Source organism: Drosophila erecta, unplaced genomic scaffold (genome assembly GCF_003286155.1).
Source record: "Drosophila erecta strain 14021-0224.00,06,07 unplaced genomic scaffold, DereRS2 tig00000021-arrow-pilon, whole genome shotgun sequence".
NCBI classification, from domain to species: Eukaryota; Metazoa; Arthropoda; class Insecta; order Diptera; family Drosophilidae; genus Drosophila; species Drosophila erecta.
This window is the reverse complement of record NW_020825198.1, coordinates 15,564,946-15,585,913: the sequence shown is the minus strand read 5'-3', so window position 1 is coordinate 15,585,913 and position 20,968 is coordinate 15,564,946. Positions and strand designations below refer to the sequence as shown.

The window sequence follows — 20,968 nt, the reverse complement described above, 5'->3', positions numbered from 1 at the left end:
CATTTCATGCACTCTGGCGGAACCACAAATGTATCAGCCATTATACCATGAAATTGTGGATTTGTCCGATAAATAGAACCGAAATACGGTGCATTAGTTAACCTAAGCCAAGATGAGGTGGTTCGTCCTTCAGCTAGGTCTTTTATTAATAGGTGTTCCTCAGGACTTTTGCATGGACGAAGGTGAACCGCCAAAGGACAAAATGATGTACAGTACTTCTGTGATGAGCATGGTTAAGCTTTTGGAAATGGAAGAATCTCTAAAAGCTAACCTGGATTTTTACGTTCAGGAAATGCAGTCAAAGCTAGACCTGATCAAACTGTAAGTCTAAATGAGTAAAAATCCATTGAAATGTAGGTTGAATTATACAGTATATACTGTACTATATTCTAAGATATCGAGACTCCCTGAAAAGGGAAAAGTTGACCACGCTGGAGGAGAAGGAAGAGTATGTGTCCAATCCCTTAAATGCGTTTCCCTTGCTCAGACGCCTCAATCAAGATTGGCCCAAATGGCTAAGATATATAAAACTGGCTATAGCTTCCAAGAAAGCCAAAGAAATGGAAGTGCAGTTGAAGTCTGCGCCGAGTGACGATGACCTCAAAGTTGCCCTAAAGGGTATGACGCGCATTGAGAAATTTCACAATCAGCACGCAGATGACTTGACCAAAGGATTACTTTTGGGAAAGAAATTCAAGTGAGTTGAAATTTTAAAATGCCTTTTTGGGAGTATCAAAGCGAATTTTTGTAGCTCCCATCTGACTGCTCCGGATTGTGTTGCCCTAGCTGATTATTACTACAATCAAACTCAATTCTCCGGATCCACCCACTGGTATCGCATGGCCCTGAGGCTTCACACGAATCCTCAAGGCATGATCTACGCCAAAATTTTGGGTCTAAAAAGGAAAAGGATATACAAAAAATATGGCAAGGTCTTGCTGATGGAATGTAAGATAACTTGCGGATTTTAAACGCATCAAAGATGTCGACTAATGTCATTCAATTCCATTTTAAGCCATAACTTTGGATAAAAGCAAACTCAATGCGAAGGAGAAGACTGAGTGGAACCGATTGGCCAAGGAGGTCACAAGGAACGACAACTACGACAACGTTAAGACGTTAATAGATGAATACCTATCAGGGGACGAGAAGATCTTCCAAGAGGTAGCCGCCAAGCTGCAGCGCAAGCCCACCAAACTGGAGCGCGGTTGCCGTGGAGAGTGGCCAAAGAAATCCTCGCCAGAACTAATATGTCGCTATAGTAGGGACACCTCGGCGTTCCTTAAGTTGGCACCACTCAAATTGGAGTTTCTGAGCGTGCAGCCTATGATACATCTGTATCACGATGTGCTGTACGAAAAGGAGTTCAAATCTATGCGAGACGTAGCCGTATTTAATGCCACCATGATTGATGGTCGGACATATTTCGATTTTCACAAAAAGATCAAACCGAAGACGCAGGATCGAGTGGTGAAAATGATTGATTTTAAGGACACCACGGCACCTTATACCCTAAGCATCAATCGGCGGATAGCGGACATGAGTGGTCTTGAGATGCGCGAAAATATGGTTCTCTACCTGAGCAATTACGGCCTGGGTGGTGATTTTGGGAAGCATGTTGACTACGTGGAGTTGGCCAAAAGACCTGTGAGTGGTTTTCAGATTAGTGAAATATAGCTGAGTAGCATGCACTTTCTTTCAGTCAGACTTTTTTGCCGATTTCAAAGGCGATCGAATAGCTACAGCGGTACTCTACGTAAGTGCTTCTTCACTTTTTCTTGTATTCTGTTTATTTTAATGGTTTGTCTTAATTTAGGCATCTGACGTTCCGTTGGGAGGAACTACAGTTTTTCCAAAACTGAAGATTGCCGTACAACCCAAAAAAGGCAACGCCCTAGTTTGGTTCAACTTGAATCATGCCGGAGAACCTGATCCGCTAACAGAACATTCTGTTTGTCCCATCGTCCTGGGTTCCAGATGGAGTAAGTAATGGGTAACCATATAAATGGGTACAGCAAAAAGGTGAAATCATTTTTCCGTTCACAGCCATATCCAAATGGATCCATGAACGGCAGCAAGTATTCAAGAAGCCTTGTTTGGCCTAATATGCGAATGTAAACTTTTATTAAGGCTGCCATTAGTAATAGGGCAGGCAAATAAATAGCCATCGCCGAGGTGGAGTCTCCCATTGGCGCACTTTGCTCCTTCAGTCCGGTTGGTGTCCCCTGCATTGTTTGCCATAAAATTGCAAGTGCCACTAAATTCACAGCTTCTATTGGCAGAGAAGCTGCTTGCCGAGGGGTTAAGCTTATGTGCTTGCTCCAAATACCATTTTGCGCAAGTGCTCACTTCAATAATGGAAAGGGGGCAGCTGCAACTGCAGCTCTGCAGTCACGCTGGGCACGGAGTACAATAGCCAGGCAGGCCGGCGTACTTAAGCCAACTTTGTCTATGCCGCATCCAGGAGTCACATAATGGGTGCAACGATGTGATTTAAAGGGGCAAAGGACAGGCTTTCATGAATATTTTAAAACAGGGATGCTAGAGATCGCTGACCTAGATGATTTGGAAACCTCAAAAGGTCTCACAATATGCAAACCCTATGAACAGATATTTTCACACGTTCCAAAAACTATTTTTGCATATTTCGTTCCATAAGAACATCATATTAAGACAAGCAAAATGGTTTTAATCCTTTTCCTACGAAAAACTACGAAACCTCTAATTATTTTAGTTTACATGCTTATACCACACCGTCTTTCCTAATTTGCATGCCTGTTCCAAAAATATGCACTAAGAGGGCCAGCATAAGAGCTAAAAAACTGTTACACTAATTGGAATATTTTCAAAGTAGCATACCTAAACTCGGCTGTTAAGCACGGTCAAGTTGATCTGGAACCTGAAATGAGTTTAAAAGCAACAAGGTCTAGTGGGGGACCAAAGCGAAACGAAATCAGCATGAAAGCAATTGTCCAAGTTATTCCAAAGTGCCCACAGGCAAAAGACACTCGCATGCCGAGGCACTCGCAACTGGCAGAAATGGAAACTGCGACCAGGACCGAATCCTCATTCTGTTGCCATCAACGGAGCCGGAGCTGTTTTTGAAACGGGTTAAAGGGGAGGACGCTGCCGGATGATGGCCTTGCAGACACACAGAAAGGAAGTGCCAGTGATGTTGTTTATGTAGCCATTCAAACCGTATTTAAGCATTAACAAGTTAACCATGGGCTGCAGTTGTCGACACAAGCAGTGAAAAAGGAAGAAAGCTTGCTAAGGGTTCATTTCGTTCAGTTACGTCTAACATATAACGGGATGCAGACGTATTCCTTACTATCCCTTGAGTGCAATTACACATCAAGCTCTCTTTAAATTAATTGCATAAAAGGACGTAGGTCCAGGAAAATTATAAAAACTTTAATCTTACCGTATCATTAAAACTTCCAGTGAAAAGCAACCAACTGCGGACATTGTCCATTCAAATTGCTGAAGAAGCGAGGACGAAAGCAGCAATGACTAGGCCAGAAGTTCCTGCGATCCACAGATGCTCTGATTTACCATGGCCGCCTGTTGAAGCACAAGAATGCGGATGCAGAAAAACCGCAAGTGGAAGTCCAAGAACAAGTGAATCCATAGAATGGTTTGCCAAGTCGTTGGGAAAAGTGCAGTGCATGGAGCCAGAACGAGGAAAGTAAAGAACTGAAAATAAGTCGAGGCAAATGCAATCTAAAGCGTCGCCACTTACCAGACCAGCAGGAGTTAGCCAGAGCAGCGCAGGACGAAGAACTAAGAAGGACACCACAATGTGCCCATGGAGACTTGGCTTGGGGCATTGTAAAGCGATTTCAAAATGTGCTGAACTCTTAAGTGATTGAATTGTTATCTGGTGACATGAATTTGTCCGCTGATTTCAATGGGGCCAAGCTGAGACTCCGCGCTGCACTGGAAAGATGGCAGATAAGTTAATGCAAGTTCACAAGATATTATATACTAACCTGATATGAATCAGCACGTTGGGAAGCGCAGTCTAGTCAGCCATAAACTGTGACGTAAGTACTGGGAATTTCCTGCTCACTGAAGTGCTGGGAAGCAAAATAGGGGCAATACCCTAATAAATAGTGGAATTTAAAGGATTCACTTATGAAGCATTTGAAAATCCACTTCTTAGAACTAGTCGGAATTTTAAATATGATTTGATTCAGCCTTTTCCACCAAATCATATATATATATTGAATAAAAACAACTTTTGGGTCACTAGCAATGTGGGAACAGCTGTAAGCTCACACATATCCATTCCATGCACTTTGCGTCGAGTCACTGCCGCAGTGCCAATCTGCAGACTGGGCTATAAGAGTTTATCGTGGTCATGTCCGTGCCGCAGTTCCTGTCTAACAGCTTATGTGTGCACATCATACATAAATGTTGCGCTGAAAAAAGAAACCTGACATGTGGGCCAAGTGACAACTTAAGTCAGCTCCTTTCAGTCGAAGTCTTCTAATGTATTCGAATACAAAGAATATAATTACAGTTGGTTCGACATTTAACATTGTATTTAAGGTAACATGCGTTGAGTCTCAAACTCTCAATCATAGATCTTCATCACTGGGCAATTCGGCTTCTTCAATCTTAAGTATGGTCTCCCTGCTGATAGGTGACTTCTTAATCAGCTCAAGAGGGGCATTGCAGAATGGACAGCCGCGCTTATCCATAAGATAAAACTCCTAGTAAGGCAGGAAATTAATATAAGAACAGTAAACGAATTTATATGGTCAGAGTATTGATATCTACGTATTGACTGCTGGAATATATAACAAATCTAGTTATTTAATCTCTTATTTAAGCTTCCTATTAGGATATCAAATGAATAAGGGGATACCTTGCGTGTGGCTGGTCATTGGTGTTATAAGGACCACCTACCTGTGGGTGCTCCTCACAAATCTCTGAGAGACGGCCGTAGAAGTACTGGTGGCATCGATCGCACTCGTATGCGGTGCTCGAGCGCAAGCAGATGCAGTGCTTGGAGCTCTTGTAATCCTCTGCAAGCTCGTACTTGAGCTTAGGCTGCTCCGGGTGCTCCGGATCTAAGCTGGAAATGTCGAGTCCACGCTCGAATTCGCGGTACGCCTGCTCGTCGCCTTCCATTTCGGTAGGCGCCACGGACTGGAATAGTTTCGACGGCGGCGATTTCTTAAGGGTTACATCCTTCAGGAATGGCGACGAAAGATTCAAATAGCGTTGGCGGAGGCGTGCGGCTATGGATCCCGAATCGGTTCCCTTGCTCTCTGAAATAAGCGGTGATTTAGAGGATCGGAATCTGTTTTAAAGCTAATATTTACCGAAGGGCATGGTTATTATTCTGATGGTTATATTATGAACAAACAAATATATTGATTTTCACGAAAATCCCTGCTTGTCGAATAGCTTTAGCCGCTGAAATTTTTTTCGACGCCAAGTTCAGGTAACGGCGCTTGGCAGTGCTGTGAAATTCGAGCGGAGCCGAAACAAAGATATCGATATGTTTATTTATTTATTGTTTTCACAATCCTTCCACTACAGCGCTACCCCTGATCAGTGGCCTTCAGTTAAAAGTGATTTATATTTATGTTACCCATTCTTATTTTATTAGGTTGATATATATATATAGATATATATCTGAAAGTTTAAGAAATTATTAGCGATTGATCGAAATATAGTGTTGCGAAACGTGACACTTCTAAAAGCGCAGATCAGTGACCAAAACTATACAACGCAATTTCGTCCATTACAAATGAAAAAGCATACAAATAAAACAAATAGTTTACAAAGAGCTCTGCTTATTTATGTATTGCTACAATTACCCAATGTTTATGTATTTCCTTATGTACGGACTACGTTACATTGCAGTTTTCGTCAACGAAAACCACTTGCTTTGCTAGGAAATTTATATTACTTTTAAGTCTCAGAGACCTGCAAGAAATTAGCATGAGCTCCGCAGAAAGCGCATTGACGGGCGTCCATTAGAAAAGTCACCTTTGACAAAAATAATAGGTGTTTGTACATACATACATATATTTACCGCTTGTTTTAATACTTTTTGTTTCTTACTTCTGGATGTTTTGGGCAGCGTTGCGAAAGGCGGCCTACAAACGTCTGCTTGCAGCGGCTACAGACAATAACATTTTCCCTCTTGCGATCACATATGCAGCTATTGGTGCGTTCGGCACCCAACATTAATTTGGGATAATTATACGACTTTTGAAACTCCATTTTTATCCGCGAACTGATCACGCCAAGACTTAGGCTTCTACGATAGTGCTGCACAGTTCCCGATCTTATCGATATGGTAATGAACTCGATAACAGATCACACTTTTGTTGCTTTGAAATTTAAATTTTAAATTTTTTTGGTAACCTCAACAAAATGCGCTATTATTACTTACTTTTAAGTTAGAACAGACAAGAGCTGAAAAACGAGACCCCGGAATAAAACATAAATATAAGTTAAATACCTCCCGACGCTGTAAGGAAAATGCACGAACAATTTTTGTAAAGCTGCCACTGTGTGCAAGACCAGAGGACAATAAGAGGACAAAAAACCGATTTTTAGTTTCAACAAAACAACAGGTTTTCGTTACACAAAAATAAAAAATGAAATCCAATACATGTAACATAGCTTATTGCAACATTGCAATTGAAAAATAACGTGCTTTTGGGTAAATTGTCATTAATATTCAATTTGGTTTGTGTATCAGCTAAGTTAGCAGGCGTTCGAACCACGCGCAACCTATAGTTGTCTCTTTTCAGCTGCCCCGCAGCTTGAGCTACAGCGATGGAGTGAGAGGGCCCGCACATTAAAAAGCGACATTCGGATCGCGTATGCTACCGCAGGCTCGTTGGTCTAGAGGTATGATTCTCGCTTCGGGTGCGAGAGGTCCCGGGTTCAATTCCCGGACGAGCCCAAGTGATGTCGGTTGTAATTTTTTTTTAAAAGCAAATATTTTTAACAAGTTTCTTTTTATATGTGCAATTGCAGTGTAAATATTTCAAACCCTGTTTTTAAGACCCCGTAAATGTACCTAGAAAATAAAGCATTTAATGGGCGATGGAAGTAGTTTATAGTAATGGCTCTGCTAAATATGACACCGAAATATAAAATGCTTTGAAGTATTATAAACGAAATAAAAATGTATGATGAGCTGACATTGATTTATCTTGACATGTTTTAAACATTTTTTCGTAATAATGTAGCAATTCAATAAAATAGGAAAAGAACCTTATTTCATTTACAATACCGCAATTGTATCTTATCCCTTGTTTCATTTCTAAATATAAATGTATAAGACATCTGTTTTTCTGTTGGTTTTTGATTTTAGTATTATGGATTTGAAATACTTAGAGCAAAACGGTTATCTCCGCAAATCGAGTGTTCAGAATACATTTTTCAATAATTTCTTGTTTGTTCTCTACTGTTCCAATGTTCTGAGTTTGTGAGCTTGAACAACCCCAATCGAATTAGCACTCAGATTATAGGATTGGATACGGTTTGTGTTAAGATTACTTAATATGTAAGCGCTGCCGCGTCCTTGTCTGTATTTTGTGTTTATTCGGAATTCGTAATGCATTGGCTTCTGCTTGTGGGTTTTGTTTTTGAGGGATACAGTCGCTTTATTCGAGCTCAGCGCATTTTCTCACTCGTATTCCAGCACGTTTTTATGGTAGAACAATAAATAACTGAAAGAAGTGAAAAATATTACATTAATAATGATTTGAAAATCGAAATAAAGCTAAGCAGCTTTGTATGTGAATTTATAGAAATATATGGTACAAATTACTTTGATTTGACGAGTGGCCAAATTGAAATCGAATGCTGCTTTCGTAATGATACATGTATGCTTAAGTTGTAGGATCGAAAGCGTATAATGCTTACCCCTCGCTGTCCAGCACCTGCTTGAGCGACGCCATCGTTATCACATGATCATCGCACTTGACCCACGTGTCCTTCTGGTGGCGCACATAGGCCGTATAGTGTCCGGTGTCGATGGTGCCCACGTGATTGACCACGGCGTACAAAGAGAACCGGAAGTCCCCATAGGCATTCTTCTTTTCGGACATAAAGGGTGTCATGTCGAACTCCACGGGGAATTGAATGAACGAGGAGATCTTGCGATCGATGAGAGCAGAGTGCTCGAAGCGTTTCAGATGGAAGGACACCACGCTGGGCAGAGTGCGCAAGCTGAACTGTTTGGTGGACTCCTGGTAGGATTTGCAGGTGGAGCACTTGATTTTGGCGGCCGATCCGAGATGCTCGGCCCGTGTATACCGCTCCAGGCAGTCTATCAGCGTTTTTGGGGTAACACCACCATGCGTTGTTGTTTCGCCCAGGTCCAGCGAAATGTCCCAAAAGGGATCGTAGGTGGTGGACACTCCGTTGCAGGCCTGGCACACCACATCGCTCTGCAGCATGCCCGTGAAGATCTGGTCGATGATGCAATTACACTGGCCATAGCAATGCGAGCTGCTCGAGTTGCTCGAATTAGTGCCACTTCCCGTGCCAGAGCTGTTGCTCTTGCTATCGTGCTCCGCCTTTGCCTTCACGCAGTGCCGATGCAGCACGTCCAGTGTGGCGATGAAGAACTCGTGCGCGTCCTGCTGCTCGTAGCCGGCCAAGTGCTTCGCATGGTTCCAGATTAAATGCAGTAGCCGGTGCAGCGACAACGGCGAACGGGAGCCAGAATAGAACTCCTGCAAAGAGGGATAGCGTACAGTAGAGGCTCGACCATAAGACGAACAAGAATCCGTGCTTCAAGGAGTTCTAAAACTCACCTGGAAGAGACGCGAAACTTCGCAAACGAGACACTTGGGCGAGGACTTGCTGCCGCAGTCGTGGCGATCTGACATGAAGTAGTCGCTAAGCAGGGGCGTATGAACCAGAGCCTTGGGGATAAAGAAGAAGTCGGTTAAAGAAACTGGCCACATTTATTGGCTTAGCCCACCTGGACGATGCAGTTCATGAAGCAAGTGGCCCCCAGATTGAGCAGACCCCTCAGTCCGATCGTTTGATTGGGCCGCACCAGTCGACGCCTTGCGTTGGCCAGCAGCAGATTGGTCTCCTTGGCCGTGGGCACCCACGGCACCCAGCCGATGCTCTTCTGGAGATCCTTGGCTTCCAGCTTGCGGTTGGTCAGCGCATACTCCCGGCTCCTCGCGTCGTAGATGAAATCTCGGCAGGCGTAGCAGTAGAGCGTTCCGTGGGACAGCTCCAGGGCCACATTGTGCTTCTTGGATCGCAGGTGACTCGTGATGTGGGCCCCTCGACATCCGAAGTAGATGCAGTGCAGACAGGCGTACAACTGGATGCCGTAGCTGCCGCACTCGAAGCAGCTGCAGTGAATAGCCTGAGGGAGATAAGGTTTAATGATGGATAATGTGATATGATATATATTTTGTTCTTATCCGATATCATAAATATGCACTATTCAAATTCATAGATTTCAAGGGAAACAAAATAAAATAGAGTTTTGTTGCAGTTTGCAAAAGTGTCCCCATACTAAAACCTACATTTAATAAAAATGTTCCCACAACATAAGTGAGTATGTCTTTTGAAATATGAAGCTTTATCTGAAAAAAGTTCTTTATATCAGAAATGAATCATTTTAAATAATTACATATTGTTTTCCCCTCCCCTTACTCAGGGAAACATCAAATATATGAAAAGCGTTTTTTAAGCCATAAACATTGTACGTTTGTCAGCTGTTGAAACAGCTGTTGCATATTCACATATTCCAAGCACAGCTTCGCGGTGAGAACAGTGTGTTGTCACCACTACCACTACCACTGCCATTCCAGCCGGCGTGTCAGTGACCTTTCACGTGACTGACTCACGGCTCACCTCTGAGTGCGTTCTCCCCCCGCACACTCGCACATTCTCACCTCACCACGGCAGCAAGGCGCTCATTCTGCCTCCCATTCCCGCACACGACACTGAACTCACCTTTCGCTCGCGCGCATCTCTGTTGACGCAGGCAGCGAAGTAGGCGTCGATGACACGGAATGTATCGTAGCTGTGCTCCTTCACGTAGCTCTGGTAGTGCCGACAGCCCGTCTCGGACATGACGGCGCTGCTGGCGTCGGCGTTGGCGTTGGCGCTGGCGTCGCTGCCGGCGTCGGCGCTCTCAAGTTCAATAGCAAGTTTTTGCACGGTACGCAAGCAATCCGATAGGCGCAGATGTTTGGTGGCATCTAGGGGGTTTTTCGCATCCCTGTGGCCCTTTGCTGCTCTGGCTCGCTGCTGCTTGTCGCTGTTAACTGTTTTGATTAGATCGGCGGTGATAAAGCGACCGGCATTTGTTGTTGCTGCCGCTGCTGCTGCTGCTGCCGCTGCTGCTGTTTCGTTCTCGGCCGTTCCCCGGCCCGCTTCCGCACCCACCGCCCACCGTTCCGTTCCCCTACCGCTGCCGCTGCTCCGGCCACTGCTGCTGCCGCTGCTGCTGCTGCTGCTAAATACGCTCGTATTACTATCAACACTATTCTCTTTTGTTTTCGCCCGTTTCGCCGACGACTGCAGCGGCACGAATGCTTTGTCACACTTGCGCTGTTTTCGCCGAATTTTGGCCACTTTTGCGGTTCCTCGCCGGGCGGCCCAATTCTGAAACTATTTGGGCTTTTCTTTGTGAATTTCTGTGATTTTTCGCTTGCTTTTCTTGTTTCTATTTCGCACTGCACGCACGCACACACACACACGCACACGCTCATATGTGTTGGTGGAAGACAGCTGTCAGTGTGACCAGTTGCGAAAGCGTACTCAAATGCTGGAATTGGTATTTTTCGATTTTAAAAGTATTAAATTATTTGAAACTAACAGCATATCCATTCAACAAATTGTAATAATACTCAAATAGAATCTTAAATTAGCTTATAGATTCTTACAGCTCCAATTCTAAAACGTTTTATATTTTGCAAATTCAGAGTTTATAATTCTGTTTGCTACTTTCTTTAACCGTAACTCCTTAAATTCTATATTCTTGGTCTGGTCCCATTGCAAAATAAAACGGTTAACGTCGCCCAGCTGATTTGTTATCGAAAATACACAGCAAGTGGCGCGCAAAAGAAAAATACCAAAAGTTTGGATGGGGTCCCAATTCTCTGCAGGCACTTGTAGATAAACAGATAATAAAATATTAAATGACAAATCAATCATTAGCTACAAAATTTCGTCGAACAGCGGCCCATTTCGGATTTCGCTTTTCGAATTGCCAACGATTCGATAACTCCGCCACGTCGTTTTGCAACACTGCCGCATTTGAAAATACCGACATCTGGCTGCGGTTTGCAGCAGGCGCGCTTGTTTTACTTTAAGTCGAATTTAGGCGAATTAGCGACTGGAAAAGATGTACAACGACGAGGTGCGAACGCCGCAAGCCCTCAAGAATCGATATTTTACAAATCTGAGCGAATTGAAGTGCCGGTCGCGGCGTAACAGCCACTCGAACAGCTACAACTCGGCGGCGTCGGCAACGCCAACGAATGGCGGCAAAGAAAATGGAAAATACAGCCCCCAGATGTCGGGAAATGTGTGCACCCCGCCCCCGAAAAGGCTGCACAAGGTGCGGAATCCCTTCGAAGGAGCGATGGCGGATCGTTTGCACCTGCCCCTGATTGGCAGGTGAGTTTTCCAGTGCGTCCAGAAAAAAAAACACTTATCGTGATTTATCCTTGCAGTCCCTCGCTTTTCCGCTCGAGGACTCCCCAACTTTCGTCCACCCAGTTCGAGTGGAACATTGACGAGGTCTCCCAACTGAAACCCGCCGACGTGGAGCCCCACGAGACGCAGTTCCACGATTCCCCCGATCCCGAGCAGGAATCCAAGGCCCAGCTGGCGATCAGTGCCTTTTTCAAGGAGACACACATTGTGGCCAGCCCCGTGGATTGTCCACTGCGAAAACAGCGCATAATACTCAACCGCAGCGAGGACAACACCCCCATATCCAAGAAGTCGCGGTGGATGCGAGATTGCGAGGTGCAAACTGAACTAACTCTGCCGCCGATACTGCCAAAAGCGCTAGAGGATGCCCTGCGTCCGTACTTTCAGCCCCACTTGGCTGGCCGCTTGTCTGGCAGGAGCAAATCTAGTGGCGGTCAAGACATCTTCAATAGTTCCATGCGCCGGAAACTCTTCGATCTGCATAATGTCATTGTTTTGGGCGAACAGGAGACGGCAGAGCACTCGAGGTCCATGGTGGGCTCCAGTCCGCAGGGCAAGCAAACGATGTTTGCGGGCAGACTGTCGGATTCCGCCTCCGGCGAAAGCAGCTTTGGCTGCCTTTCCCCCATTAGAAACTTGTGCGGACTGCCGCCAGGCACCCCCGATGATGGCAACTGCTCCGGAAAGCGTAAGTTTTTAATGCAAGAGTTGGAGCTGCCGTCGCCCATTCCGCCATCGGAGCATCTCAGCCGGCGATTGGTGCACTCCAAGGTGGAGGTCAGCGTTACGGAGCAGCAGGACACATTGTCGGAGAGCACTGCCTTGAAGTTCACGCCGGACAGGAGCTCCTCTCCCATGGGCGCCTTGGAGCACTCCGATTGCAGCATCAATCAGCGGGTTAGGCGGCTGCGTGTGAACAGCACGCGACAGATTATGATCGAGGGTGGCGATCAGCCGCTTTTCGAGGAAACTGAGGGGGAGGAGGAGGAGGCTGAGTCCGAGGACGACGAGGAGGCGGAGGCCATGCAACTATCGACCGTGAGCTTCAACTGCAGCTCCTCCAACTCGGATACTCCGCGCGGGCATAAACGACATCGCTCCGCACAACGCAAGAATCTCTCGCAGTCCTTTAGTGCCAATTTGGAGGACGAAGAGGATCAGACAAGAGCTGCCGGCTCAAGCCAGCCAGCGGAGCCTCCTGCACTTGCAGTGCCTCAGCAAGCAGCCAGGATTCCGCTGTATCGGGCGGACAGTGGCTTCAACGAGACCTCTAGCACGACTGCCTTCTCCCAGGATCTCCATTTGGATGTGTCCATGGCCTGCTGCTCCACCCCCTCCACCCGATCTTGACCCTTGCAGTTCGCCGTTCTAGATTGTAGCACCTAATTTTATAGGCAATTTATGCAATAACTCCTTTTCCCAGGCTAAAGAGAGGAAGACTTGTTTTTAACTGCAATGTAAACCCACCGTTTATATATATTTTGTATTCGTAATTGTATTGTTCATTTAGAAAATTGCCAAATAGTGAAGTAAGCCGTGCGTTTGTCATTCATTACCTTAACTCATTGTCATTGTTTTGTGTAGTGTACTTAATAAATCTCGTTCGATGCCATATTTAATGTAACAAATAGATCTGGAGTTATACTACCATTACCATGGTAATACCATCTACTACCATTAAATAAGATTTCATGTAGTGCATGTGAGAATGGGAACAGCCATATTAGAGATAATTGATGATTCCTACGATCTGTGCAGGTGAACTGGACAGGCACATTGCAGAAATCCTGTCAAGTAGTGTTGGAACTTGCGAATCCTTCCGAGCTGTGATGGTGCGGTGAGGGAGAGCCACAAGAGAAGCCTTTTGATCGCGGTACTATGGATTTGGCGAATCCGATTCGACCCCTGCAACCTCTAAATCCCTATGGAATTGTGGTGCATGAGAATTTGAGCATGCACCCTGATGTCCCAGTGGATGTCCCTGATCCTAGTCAATTCAGTTGAGGGGGCAACACAGGGTAATTGGGTGTTTGTTTGAAAATAAATAGTAAATTCATCGGCCAACCTTTTATTAAATCATATGTGTATAATCAATCGCAGCAAAATAAATGGCCAACATCGGATAATTTGTTGTTGATTTTTGTAAATTCATCTATATTCCAATTCCACTTAGTTATTTTCTTCGAAATCGATAGGAAGCCAGACATTGTTAACTTTTTAAAATACTGACTTTATAAAAGTTATCGTGTGGTATTTTAGAAAGGCTGCCTACTTTTCTTTTCCTTTTCACTTCTCTCTCGAATTTCGAGGACGCAACACGTGTTCCTGTTGAAGACATTTATTATCAACATTTTAAACATAGAAAAGAAACCACAACAAGGCTTCTGTTTGCAAAATCTTAGCGAATGAAGCTCTTAGACGCCGATCATATTTTGTACAATAAACCGAAGAAGAAACAAGGGGCTCCTCATTTTAGAACCTTCCGCGGTTCTGTTGCCAAAAAGTCCAGTCCTTTTCCTCCCACGCGATTTTGTCGGGCGTTCAAAGGTCACAGCTTTTGTTTATTCCTGGGGATCTGAAATAACAATTTCAGCTTTAGCCGAATTCTAATCTAGAAATCTGAAATGGTGGTACTTACTATTTCCAAGTGGATGAGTCTGATGATCATCAGGAGCTCTATGCTTGAATTTTTAAGATACATATACACTTACTGTGCAATGCTGACTCACATAAAGAATAAAAAACAGCAAACAGTACAGACCTTTCCCCAAGATAACTGGGAGATAATAAAAAAGATTAAAAACATATAAATATGACTCTCAGCAAGCACTAATTAACAACAATTCAGCAATCTAAGTCAACTAAACAAAAGATGAAGGGAATTAAGCTCATATTTTCTTGTTTACTAACTTCACGTCTCGCAATTTAACAAATTAATTTAACTAATTAAATTCGGAATTACCCCTAATTAGGACTTGCCAATAAATGCCTATAAAATACCCATATCCAAAGGTATGGAATCCTAAATTTTTTTTAAAATTTTAATTTAAACATTTAATTATATAGAATCAAATTGAAAATGAAAAGTTCCAGAATCCAGTCCACCACAATAACTACATGCTACATATGCTAAATCCTGCCAATTTCCAATAATAAATAAAATAATTGATATTCGCACTTTAATTGCAGTATTTTAATTATAATAACAATAAGCAAGCTGTCTTCAATTCCGATGTCTTCTGTTAATTCAGTTTCATGTTAAAAATTCAAGTAAACGCTGTAAAAAAGTATGTTAACATTAACATACGCGTCGAGAGAGGCTTCGTTAAGTTTTAACGAGGATTCGTTGTGTTCGGTTTCGCCGCTCAGCGGCAAGATCAGTATATCGGTAAACCCCAACGGTAGCGCATGTGGTTTCCGCTAGGAAATATTTTAGAGTGTTGAGTGCGCACGCGAGTGGAACTGTCGGCATTTGGGAAGCCATCAACAAAAATGTAATTGTTTTGGGGATCGAGCCGAGTTCCTGATGTATCGATATATCTATGCAACTCTTCGAGTTGTGCGCCTTTCGTGAGAACATTGCAATTCGCTAAACAAAGCAATCATTTTAACCGAAATGTTTCGTACGTAGCGGAGATTTCTGCACTAATTTTCACCTGGTTGTGCCGCAGTGTGTGTGTTGTGTGTGCTTGTGTGTGCGTGTGCGTGAGTTCTGTTATAAATAGCGAAAGAGAGGAGGAAAAGCAGATCGCTTTTTGGGCCATCAAAATGCCGAAAGAAAGTGCGGAGCGGGATAAATAAAAAAATAACAAATTATTTGTTTGTGGGCCAACAAAATAAATTAGAACAAATCGTAAATAAGTCGGGCGCCAGAGGAAATAATGTAAAAATGAAAAGAAATGAAATGAAATAAAATAAGATTCGCGAATGCAGCCGCGCGGAAATGTGCAAATTGATGGAAAATTAAGCAGGCACAAAGTAGCAAAACAAAAAATAAAATTGCAAAAAGAATTCCTGTTGCAAGAAACCAGTTCCCAACTCCCCACCTACCCACCTACCCACCTACCCACCTATCCTCTTTTTTCTGGCTGCATCCGTTTTGAGCGAAAGTTTCTTCTACTCCACTGTGCGAAATGTGTGCAAACAACTTGGCCAGCTGTTTGCCGCGCAGCGAAGATGAAGTGGCCAAGATGGGGAATGCGGAAAAATCTAGCCAATTAATTGTGCCGTGAAAGTGTGCGCCAAGTCAATGTCTATGTCCATGTCTATAATAAATACAATTTCTTACAATTTGCAGTCGGTGCCTTTTGTGCGCTTCCATCCGACTCGACTCGATTCGATACGATTCGATTGAAAGCAAGTTTGCGATCAAAAATAAAAGCAACTAACAAAAACGGAAAGTCTCGCCTTGCAATTGGACTTGAATGGCTCTAAAGGCCTTTTTTCAGCACCCGGACGCGACTCGAGGTAAGCCTGTTTCATTTTCACGCGGACTTTGCATTTTAAGGCAGGCGACTAATTATTTGGGTATCGTATGCAACGACACGTTCCCATTGAGTTTCATGTAAGCGATACGTTTTAGCGCTCGCCTAAGCCATAAGCAATACTACACGTTTCATTCGTTACTATGTATAATTTCTAGAATATTGGTGTTGTTATATCTCGCACTTTGCTGATCGATTAGGGATCTTGGCGATCTGCAGGTTAATCTAGATATATGTATAGATAGCATAAGATAAAATAATATGCCAATCCCCAGATTGGGAATCTATCAATGCGGAATTGGTGCTGACTTGAAATAAGTATCTTAATTTTCTGGCTAGATCAAGAACTATACATGCCGTTGCAAAATCCACGTAACGCGAGTGTGCGACTTCTTTCTGCACTAGTTGGAACGGCATAGGACAATCAAGAGTGTAAACAACAGTTAAATGCTGTTAAACTCGAATCCGGCGACTGCTTTCGTCACAGCGCCCCGCCCCCTTCTCCACCTCGCCCTTCGTCGACGAGTTCTGTGCCTTATCGCAACCCTTGTTTGCTTTTTGTGTTCTTTTTGCTGTATTATATGGCCGGTTGTGCGGCGGCTTTTGTATAACTTCCGCTATTGTTATTATTTTTTTAGTCGTTCGTAGGAAGAAGTGTAATTAAGCGGTGGCGGGGCAGAGGGGGGCAGGGGCGAGGCAGAGGCAGAGGTAACCCTGCAGCAAATGCAGCAGCCGCCGTCTCACGGGAGTTGCCACCTCGAAAACCGGTTACAAATCATTAAACTAAAATTCTGGCTCTGCATCTGGCTGGCTGGCCGTCCCGCTCGCACCGCGCTGCCTCTCGCTCCCACCTGCACGCCTCGCTGCACAGTGGCACATGCAAGTGCAACTTGTTGCAGCAACTGTTGCCGCTGCCGTTGCCGCCGCCGCCGACCGTGTTGCATGTTGCATCTCGCTCCAAGTGCACTTTCATTAAACGGACGGAATGAAAGATTTATGAATAGAAAGAAAGTGTGTGGCAAATGCAAGAGTTTTATCAATAAAGTTAAGATCAACCGATTTCCGAGCAAATTTAAAGTGCGATATATAGAATGAAATCACTGAAGTGGATTTTTCAGAAACGGAAAAGGCTGTGTAATAAATTGCAATTAGCAACAATGTACAAAAGAGCAACAAATTGCACGTATTTGATACATTCTGAATATTCTGCACATTTGTACATAATTCAATAAATGGTTTCAATTAAATGTTGTAATTAAGTTCAAACCTGTTTGACATGCAAACAACATTTTCATATTTTAAACAAATAAACGAAAAGAAATTCTTGCATTGTTGAATGAAACCATAACTTCAGCTTGCCTTAGTATTCAAGACTTTGGCAGAGCATCTTGACTTCTTTGTCAGCATTTGGCTAAGCTTTCCCGTTTTTCCTGTTTTGGCTGCGAAAAAAAACTAATTCAATTTGTCTAATATTCAAAATAGAAAGAGGGAAAAACTCGTTTGTCGGCATCCTTGTGACACACTGACATCTTTTGCTAATCGCGGGCCCTCCCCCTTTTCCCCTCCCCTTCGCACTTAGCTTAATTAATTCGGTTTTCGGTATTGTGTGCCGCCACCTAACAAAACCCCCCGCTGTTCCCAATCCCCCCTTCCCAGCCACCCGTTGTTGGCCCCCTCATTTGCATTGATTTGCAAATTTTTTATTGGCCGTTTCGACTCGAGCCTGACGTAATCTGTTAAACTTTGTTATTTACCTGGCTGACTTCGATGGCCAACTAATCAGCGCCCGCTTTTGTTGGCTTTAATTTATGGCGTTTACTGGTCAGGGATTCTGGCCCACACTACCATTCCTTTCCTCCTAATCTTCAATCTCTATGCTTTTCTCTCTTATTTCAGAAAAGTTGTCCACAAAAGTGGTAAATGCATTCAACCAAATCGCCTCCTAACGAGGTGAGATAAAGTGGCAAAGCTCCAAAGAGAAGTTGAACTGGATTATATTGAATTTAATGGGTTAAGATCATGGGTTGATCAAGATCATGCTGCTCGATTGATTAGCTTCTGTAGCTGTGCCATTTTAGTGAGCTGTGTTTTTCATGCTAGCGATCACTGAGTATCTCTTGTGCTTCTTAGCGGTGTACCACCGTAGTGCCAATAGAGGGCATTTACGTTATAGAGTCAGTTGATGTGAGTTTTCTGTAATAATGAAAACCATATCGGTCGCACTGAAGAGGTATTCTCCTCTTCTTAAGTACCAACTACCCGAAATTTGTCTGCGTGTACTCCAAATTTGGTTCGAAATTCGATTCCCTAAACTGAAATTTGACATCAAGGAAGGCCCTCTTCCCTTTTGTTTGCCAACATATGTTCGTCGGTGTGCAAGACAGCTGCTGTCGAGCAGACAGAAGGCAGAAGTTCAACAACAAGAACCTCGAACACGCCAGACTTCTCAACCAACAGGCCCTTCGGTTTGGCTGGGTTTGCTTATTAGCCGATATTTTATTTTCCCGGCAACTTGTTAATTGCGCACTTTGCATTCTATTGCAAGTTCATCATGCCTAACGGTTTCGTTTTCAAGTACAGGGATAAAGACTCAACTCAACTCAAAAGTCAGTTAACTAATTCAATTAGTGCCACGTGAATTACCCGTCCGAAAGTCAGCGAAATGGGCCAAGTGGCGAGTGAGGCAGACGCAGCCAGCAAACTGGACAGAGACGAGGCGAAACTTTTGTTATCCCATTGTGTCTGCTGTCGAGATGATTACTTGGGGGAAGCGGGGGCCATCGGAATGGACCCGCCGAGAAATGGAGAGCAGGGAACTCGGAACCCTCCGCCGAGGCTATATGTATGCAATATGATTAGATAAGGTTCTGAATGTGGCCTTTGGTTGGGAACGCCATGGGTGCCTATGTGTGTGTGTTCGTTTCGGAATGCAAAGAAACTGGTAACTGGTAACTGGTAACTCATACATAATTCAAAATGGTTGAAATGCACTCTTAACCAAGCACCTTTTAAACAGAATGTAATAAATAAGGTGAAAAGACTTCACAAAGTAACTAATGAGCAAAGTGAGTCATGTAAACAGCTAACAAGTATACCTTTAGTTCGATAGTGCTATTATTGCTCATATATGCATTATATTTTATAGATTAGATTACGGATTTATAGATGTGCTGCAAGTTACTAAGTGCCTGTTTAGACGGCCAAACATCTTAATAAGGATTAGACATAAACTGAAAGTCGGAAAGTAAATAAAAGGACCCAGTTTTGAGTTCTGCAGAAAGTCTAGTTACGCAGTCCCACAGTTTGAGTTGTAAAACTTGCCTAAGTTTCGGCTTAAGTCGGAGCGTATCTGGCCCTCAAATTATTGCTATCGAATTCACGAATCTCCGCTGACCTTGTTTCCACTTGCTGCCCCATCTGTGGCCCTTGGCTCAGCGAGCTAGAGTTTCAGTGCAAATTAGCCAGCCTGCCAGCCAGCAGTTGCAAATAGGCTTGTTTTGGCCTGGCTTGTTCCGCTGGCCATTCTGGCTCATTATTACCACATGGGAGGGGAAACTTTTGCACCAGTTTCGTTGGGCATTGTTCTGTTTGGCCTGCCTCTTCTGAATTCTTTTATTATCCCAGAGTTTTGGAAGCCCGAAATGCGCACAACAGCAAGAACAACATTGACACACAACTTTTCTGGTGGGTGTGGGTGTCAGCGTTGTTTTGGTTTTGTTAGTGCAAAATTCGCACGCCCCCAGCCACGCCCCCCGCCCTTAAACATGGCAAACAATTGTGCTTTTGTTTACCAATTTGCGGCTGTCTCAGTTTTTTTGCGACCACCAGAAGTTTGGGGCTTTGACTTTATCGCCGGCTTGTTTACTTTCTTTGGCTTGGTTTAGTTTTTGGCTATTTGCTGCTGTCTGCCGAGTTGAAAGTTCATTTGCCGTTTTAATTGCCAGCTAATAGCTCGAAAGCTACTCGTATTTTCATTTTATTACGCTTTTTGTTTTGTTTATGGGCTTCGCCCCCTTTTTTTTCCCCCATTGCTGTGGGCGAATGGCAAAAGTTATGGGGGCCAGCCAGGGAGATGAAATACGGAAAGAGAGAGTGCGATCAAAGCGGAGCTTCTGACTTTTGGGGCTAGCGAAATTTGAATAATTTTGACATTTGTTGCACTTCCGGCCATTTCAAAGTTTCCCTGACAGTTTGGGTGCTCGTTTCGGGCACAGGAAAGTTTTATCTAGAAATAATATGTATTTGGGATAGAAACTATGACAATTTTTGATATATATTTGATGGATTGAAAACTATCTAATCGTATATACATTTTTAAGCAAAGCACAACTTTCTGTCTATGAAAATTCCCATTTAGGTAATGGGAAACTCGGAGAAGCCCATTTCCACAAAACGGAATGGAATTTTCGAACAGACACTGCTTTCCAACTCGAGAACTTGACCTCCGACCTTTACCTGTTGCTTGTGCTCCCTGAGTATTTGATTTCACCTCTTATCTGCCTGAGCTCCCTCTCGTTGGCCGTTTTATCATCCAAGTCCGGCAATTAGCCTGTTGGAACTTGGCTAAGTACAAGCCAGAGCAATTTCCTTGTTTTGAGGGAACTTTTTCATTTCTTTCATAAATTTTCCTTCGAACAAGTTTTGCCAGCTTCCCTTTTCCCACCTTTCCCTCCTCCTTCCACTGTTCCCCCCCTTTCGCCCAGTATCCATTAATCAAACTTGTGGTCTTTGTTCAATCTCTTCTATGCTGCGTTGCTCCGGCATTTTTGCTTTTCTATGGGCTTATTTTTGTTGTTATTTATCATTGT

The 20,968-nt window shown here is 43.8% G+C and overlaps 5 protein-coding genes, 2 long non-coding RNA genes and 1 other non-coding gene across 12 annotated transcripts in view; 4 read left to right on the top strand and 4 right to left on the bottom strand.

Moving 5' to 3' along the window:
- Positions 1 to 112: 112 nt before the first annotated feature.
- Positions 113 to 2,209, top strand: LOC6546200 (prolyl 4-hydroxylase subunit alpha-1). The gene is made up of 7 exons (XM_001972794.3): positions 113 to 321; positions 395 to 697; positions 752 to 948; positions 1,016 to 1,647; positions 1,703 to 1,756; positions 1,817 to 1,982; positions 2,047 to 2,209. The coding sequence occupies exons 1-7, from the start codon at positions 113 to 115 to the stop codon at positions 2,103 to 2,105; spliced, it is 1,620 nt and encodes a 539-aa protein (XP_001972830.3). The 3' UTR covers positions 2,106 to 2,209.
- A 2,310-nt stretch (positions 2,210 to 4,519) lies between these two features.
- Positions 4,520 to 5,490, bottom strand: LOC6546199 (uncharacterized protein CG13380). The gene is made up of 3 exons (XM_001972793.3): positions 5,334 to 5,490; positions 4,915 to 5,279; positions 4,520 to 4,718 (listed from the first exon to the last, which is right to left on the bottom strand). Exons 1-3 carry the CDS (start codon positions 5,341 to 5,343, stop codon positions 4,584 to 4,586), a joined length of 510 nt encoding a protein of 169 aa, XP_001972829.1. The 5' UTR covers positions 5,344 to 5,490; the 3' UTR covers positions 4,520 to 4,583.
- Positions 5,491 to 5,689: 199 nt separating this feature from the next.
- Positions 5,690 to 6,304, bottom strand: LOC113563917. Its single transcript, XR_003407693.1, has 2 exons — positions 6,082 to 6,304; positions 5,690 to 6,006 (listed from the first exon to the last, which is right to left on the bottom strand). It is a non-coding gene; the product is annotated as an uncharacterized LOC113563917 (long non-coding RNA).
- Positions 6,305 to 6,862: 558 nt separating this feature from the next.
- Trnap-cgg lies at positions 6,863 to 6,934 on the top strand. The gene has a single exon. It is a non-coding gene; the product is annotated as a tRNA-Pro (tRNA).
- Positions 6,935 to 7,323: 389 nt separating this feature from the next.
- On the bottom strand, positions 7,324 to 10,744 carry LOC6546197 (ubiquitin carboxyl-terminal hydrolase nonstop). Its single transcript, XM_001972792.3, has 5 exons — positions 9,967 to 10,744; positions 8,969 to 9,370; positions 8,799 to 8,909; positions 7,903 to 8,717; positions 7,324 to 7,706 (listed from the first exon to the last, which is right to left on the bottom strand). The coding sequence occupies exons 1-5, from the start codon at positions 10,084 to 10,086 to the stop codon at positions 7,664 to 7,666; spliced, it is 1,491 nt and encodes a 496-aa protein (XP_001972828.1). The 5' UTR covers positions 10,087 to 10,744; the 3' UTR covers positions 7,324 to 7,663.
- Positions 10,745 to 11,246: 502 nt separating this feature from the next.
- LOC6546319 (protein aurora borealis) lies at positions 11,247 to 13,290 on the top strand. Its single transcript, XM_001972791.3, has 2 exons — positions 11,247 to 11,637; positions 11,694 to 13,290. The coding sequence occupies exons 1-2, from the start codon at positions 11,363 to 11,365 to the stop codon at positions 13,024 to 13,026; spliced, it is 1,608 nt and encodes a 535-aa protein (XP_001972827.1). The 5' UTR covers positions 11,247 to 11,362; the 3' UTR covers positions 13,027 to 13,290.
- A 209-nt stretch (positions 13,291 to 13,499) lies between these two features.
- On the bottom strand, positions 13,500 to 14,329 carry LOC113563927. Its single transcript, XR_003407701.1, has 3 exons — positions 14,315 to 14,329; positions 13,742 to 14,251; positions 13,500 to 13,663 (listed from the first exon to the last, which is right to left on the bottom strand). It is a non-coding gene; the product is annotated as an uncharacterized LOC113563927 (long non-coding RNA).
- Positions 14,330 to 15,047: 718 nt separating this feature from the next.
- Positions 15,048 to 20,968, top strand: part of LOC6546318 (protein phosphatase 1 regulatory subunit 16A) — a 40,427-nt gene continuing 34,506 nt past the window's right edge. For 4 of the 5 annotated variants that reach the window (XM_026977015.1, XM_026977011.1, XM_026977014.1 and 1 more), the window contains exons 1-2: positions 15,048 to 15,170; positions 15,974 to 16,143. The gene's annotated coding sequence lies outside the window, so the exon portion shown is untranslated. Of the gene's footprint in view, positions 15,300 to 15,973; positions 16,144 to 20,968 lie in introns of all 5 variants that reach the window. The other variant, XM_026977012.1, reaches the window with a different exon arrangement.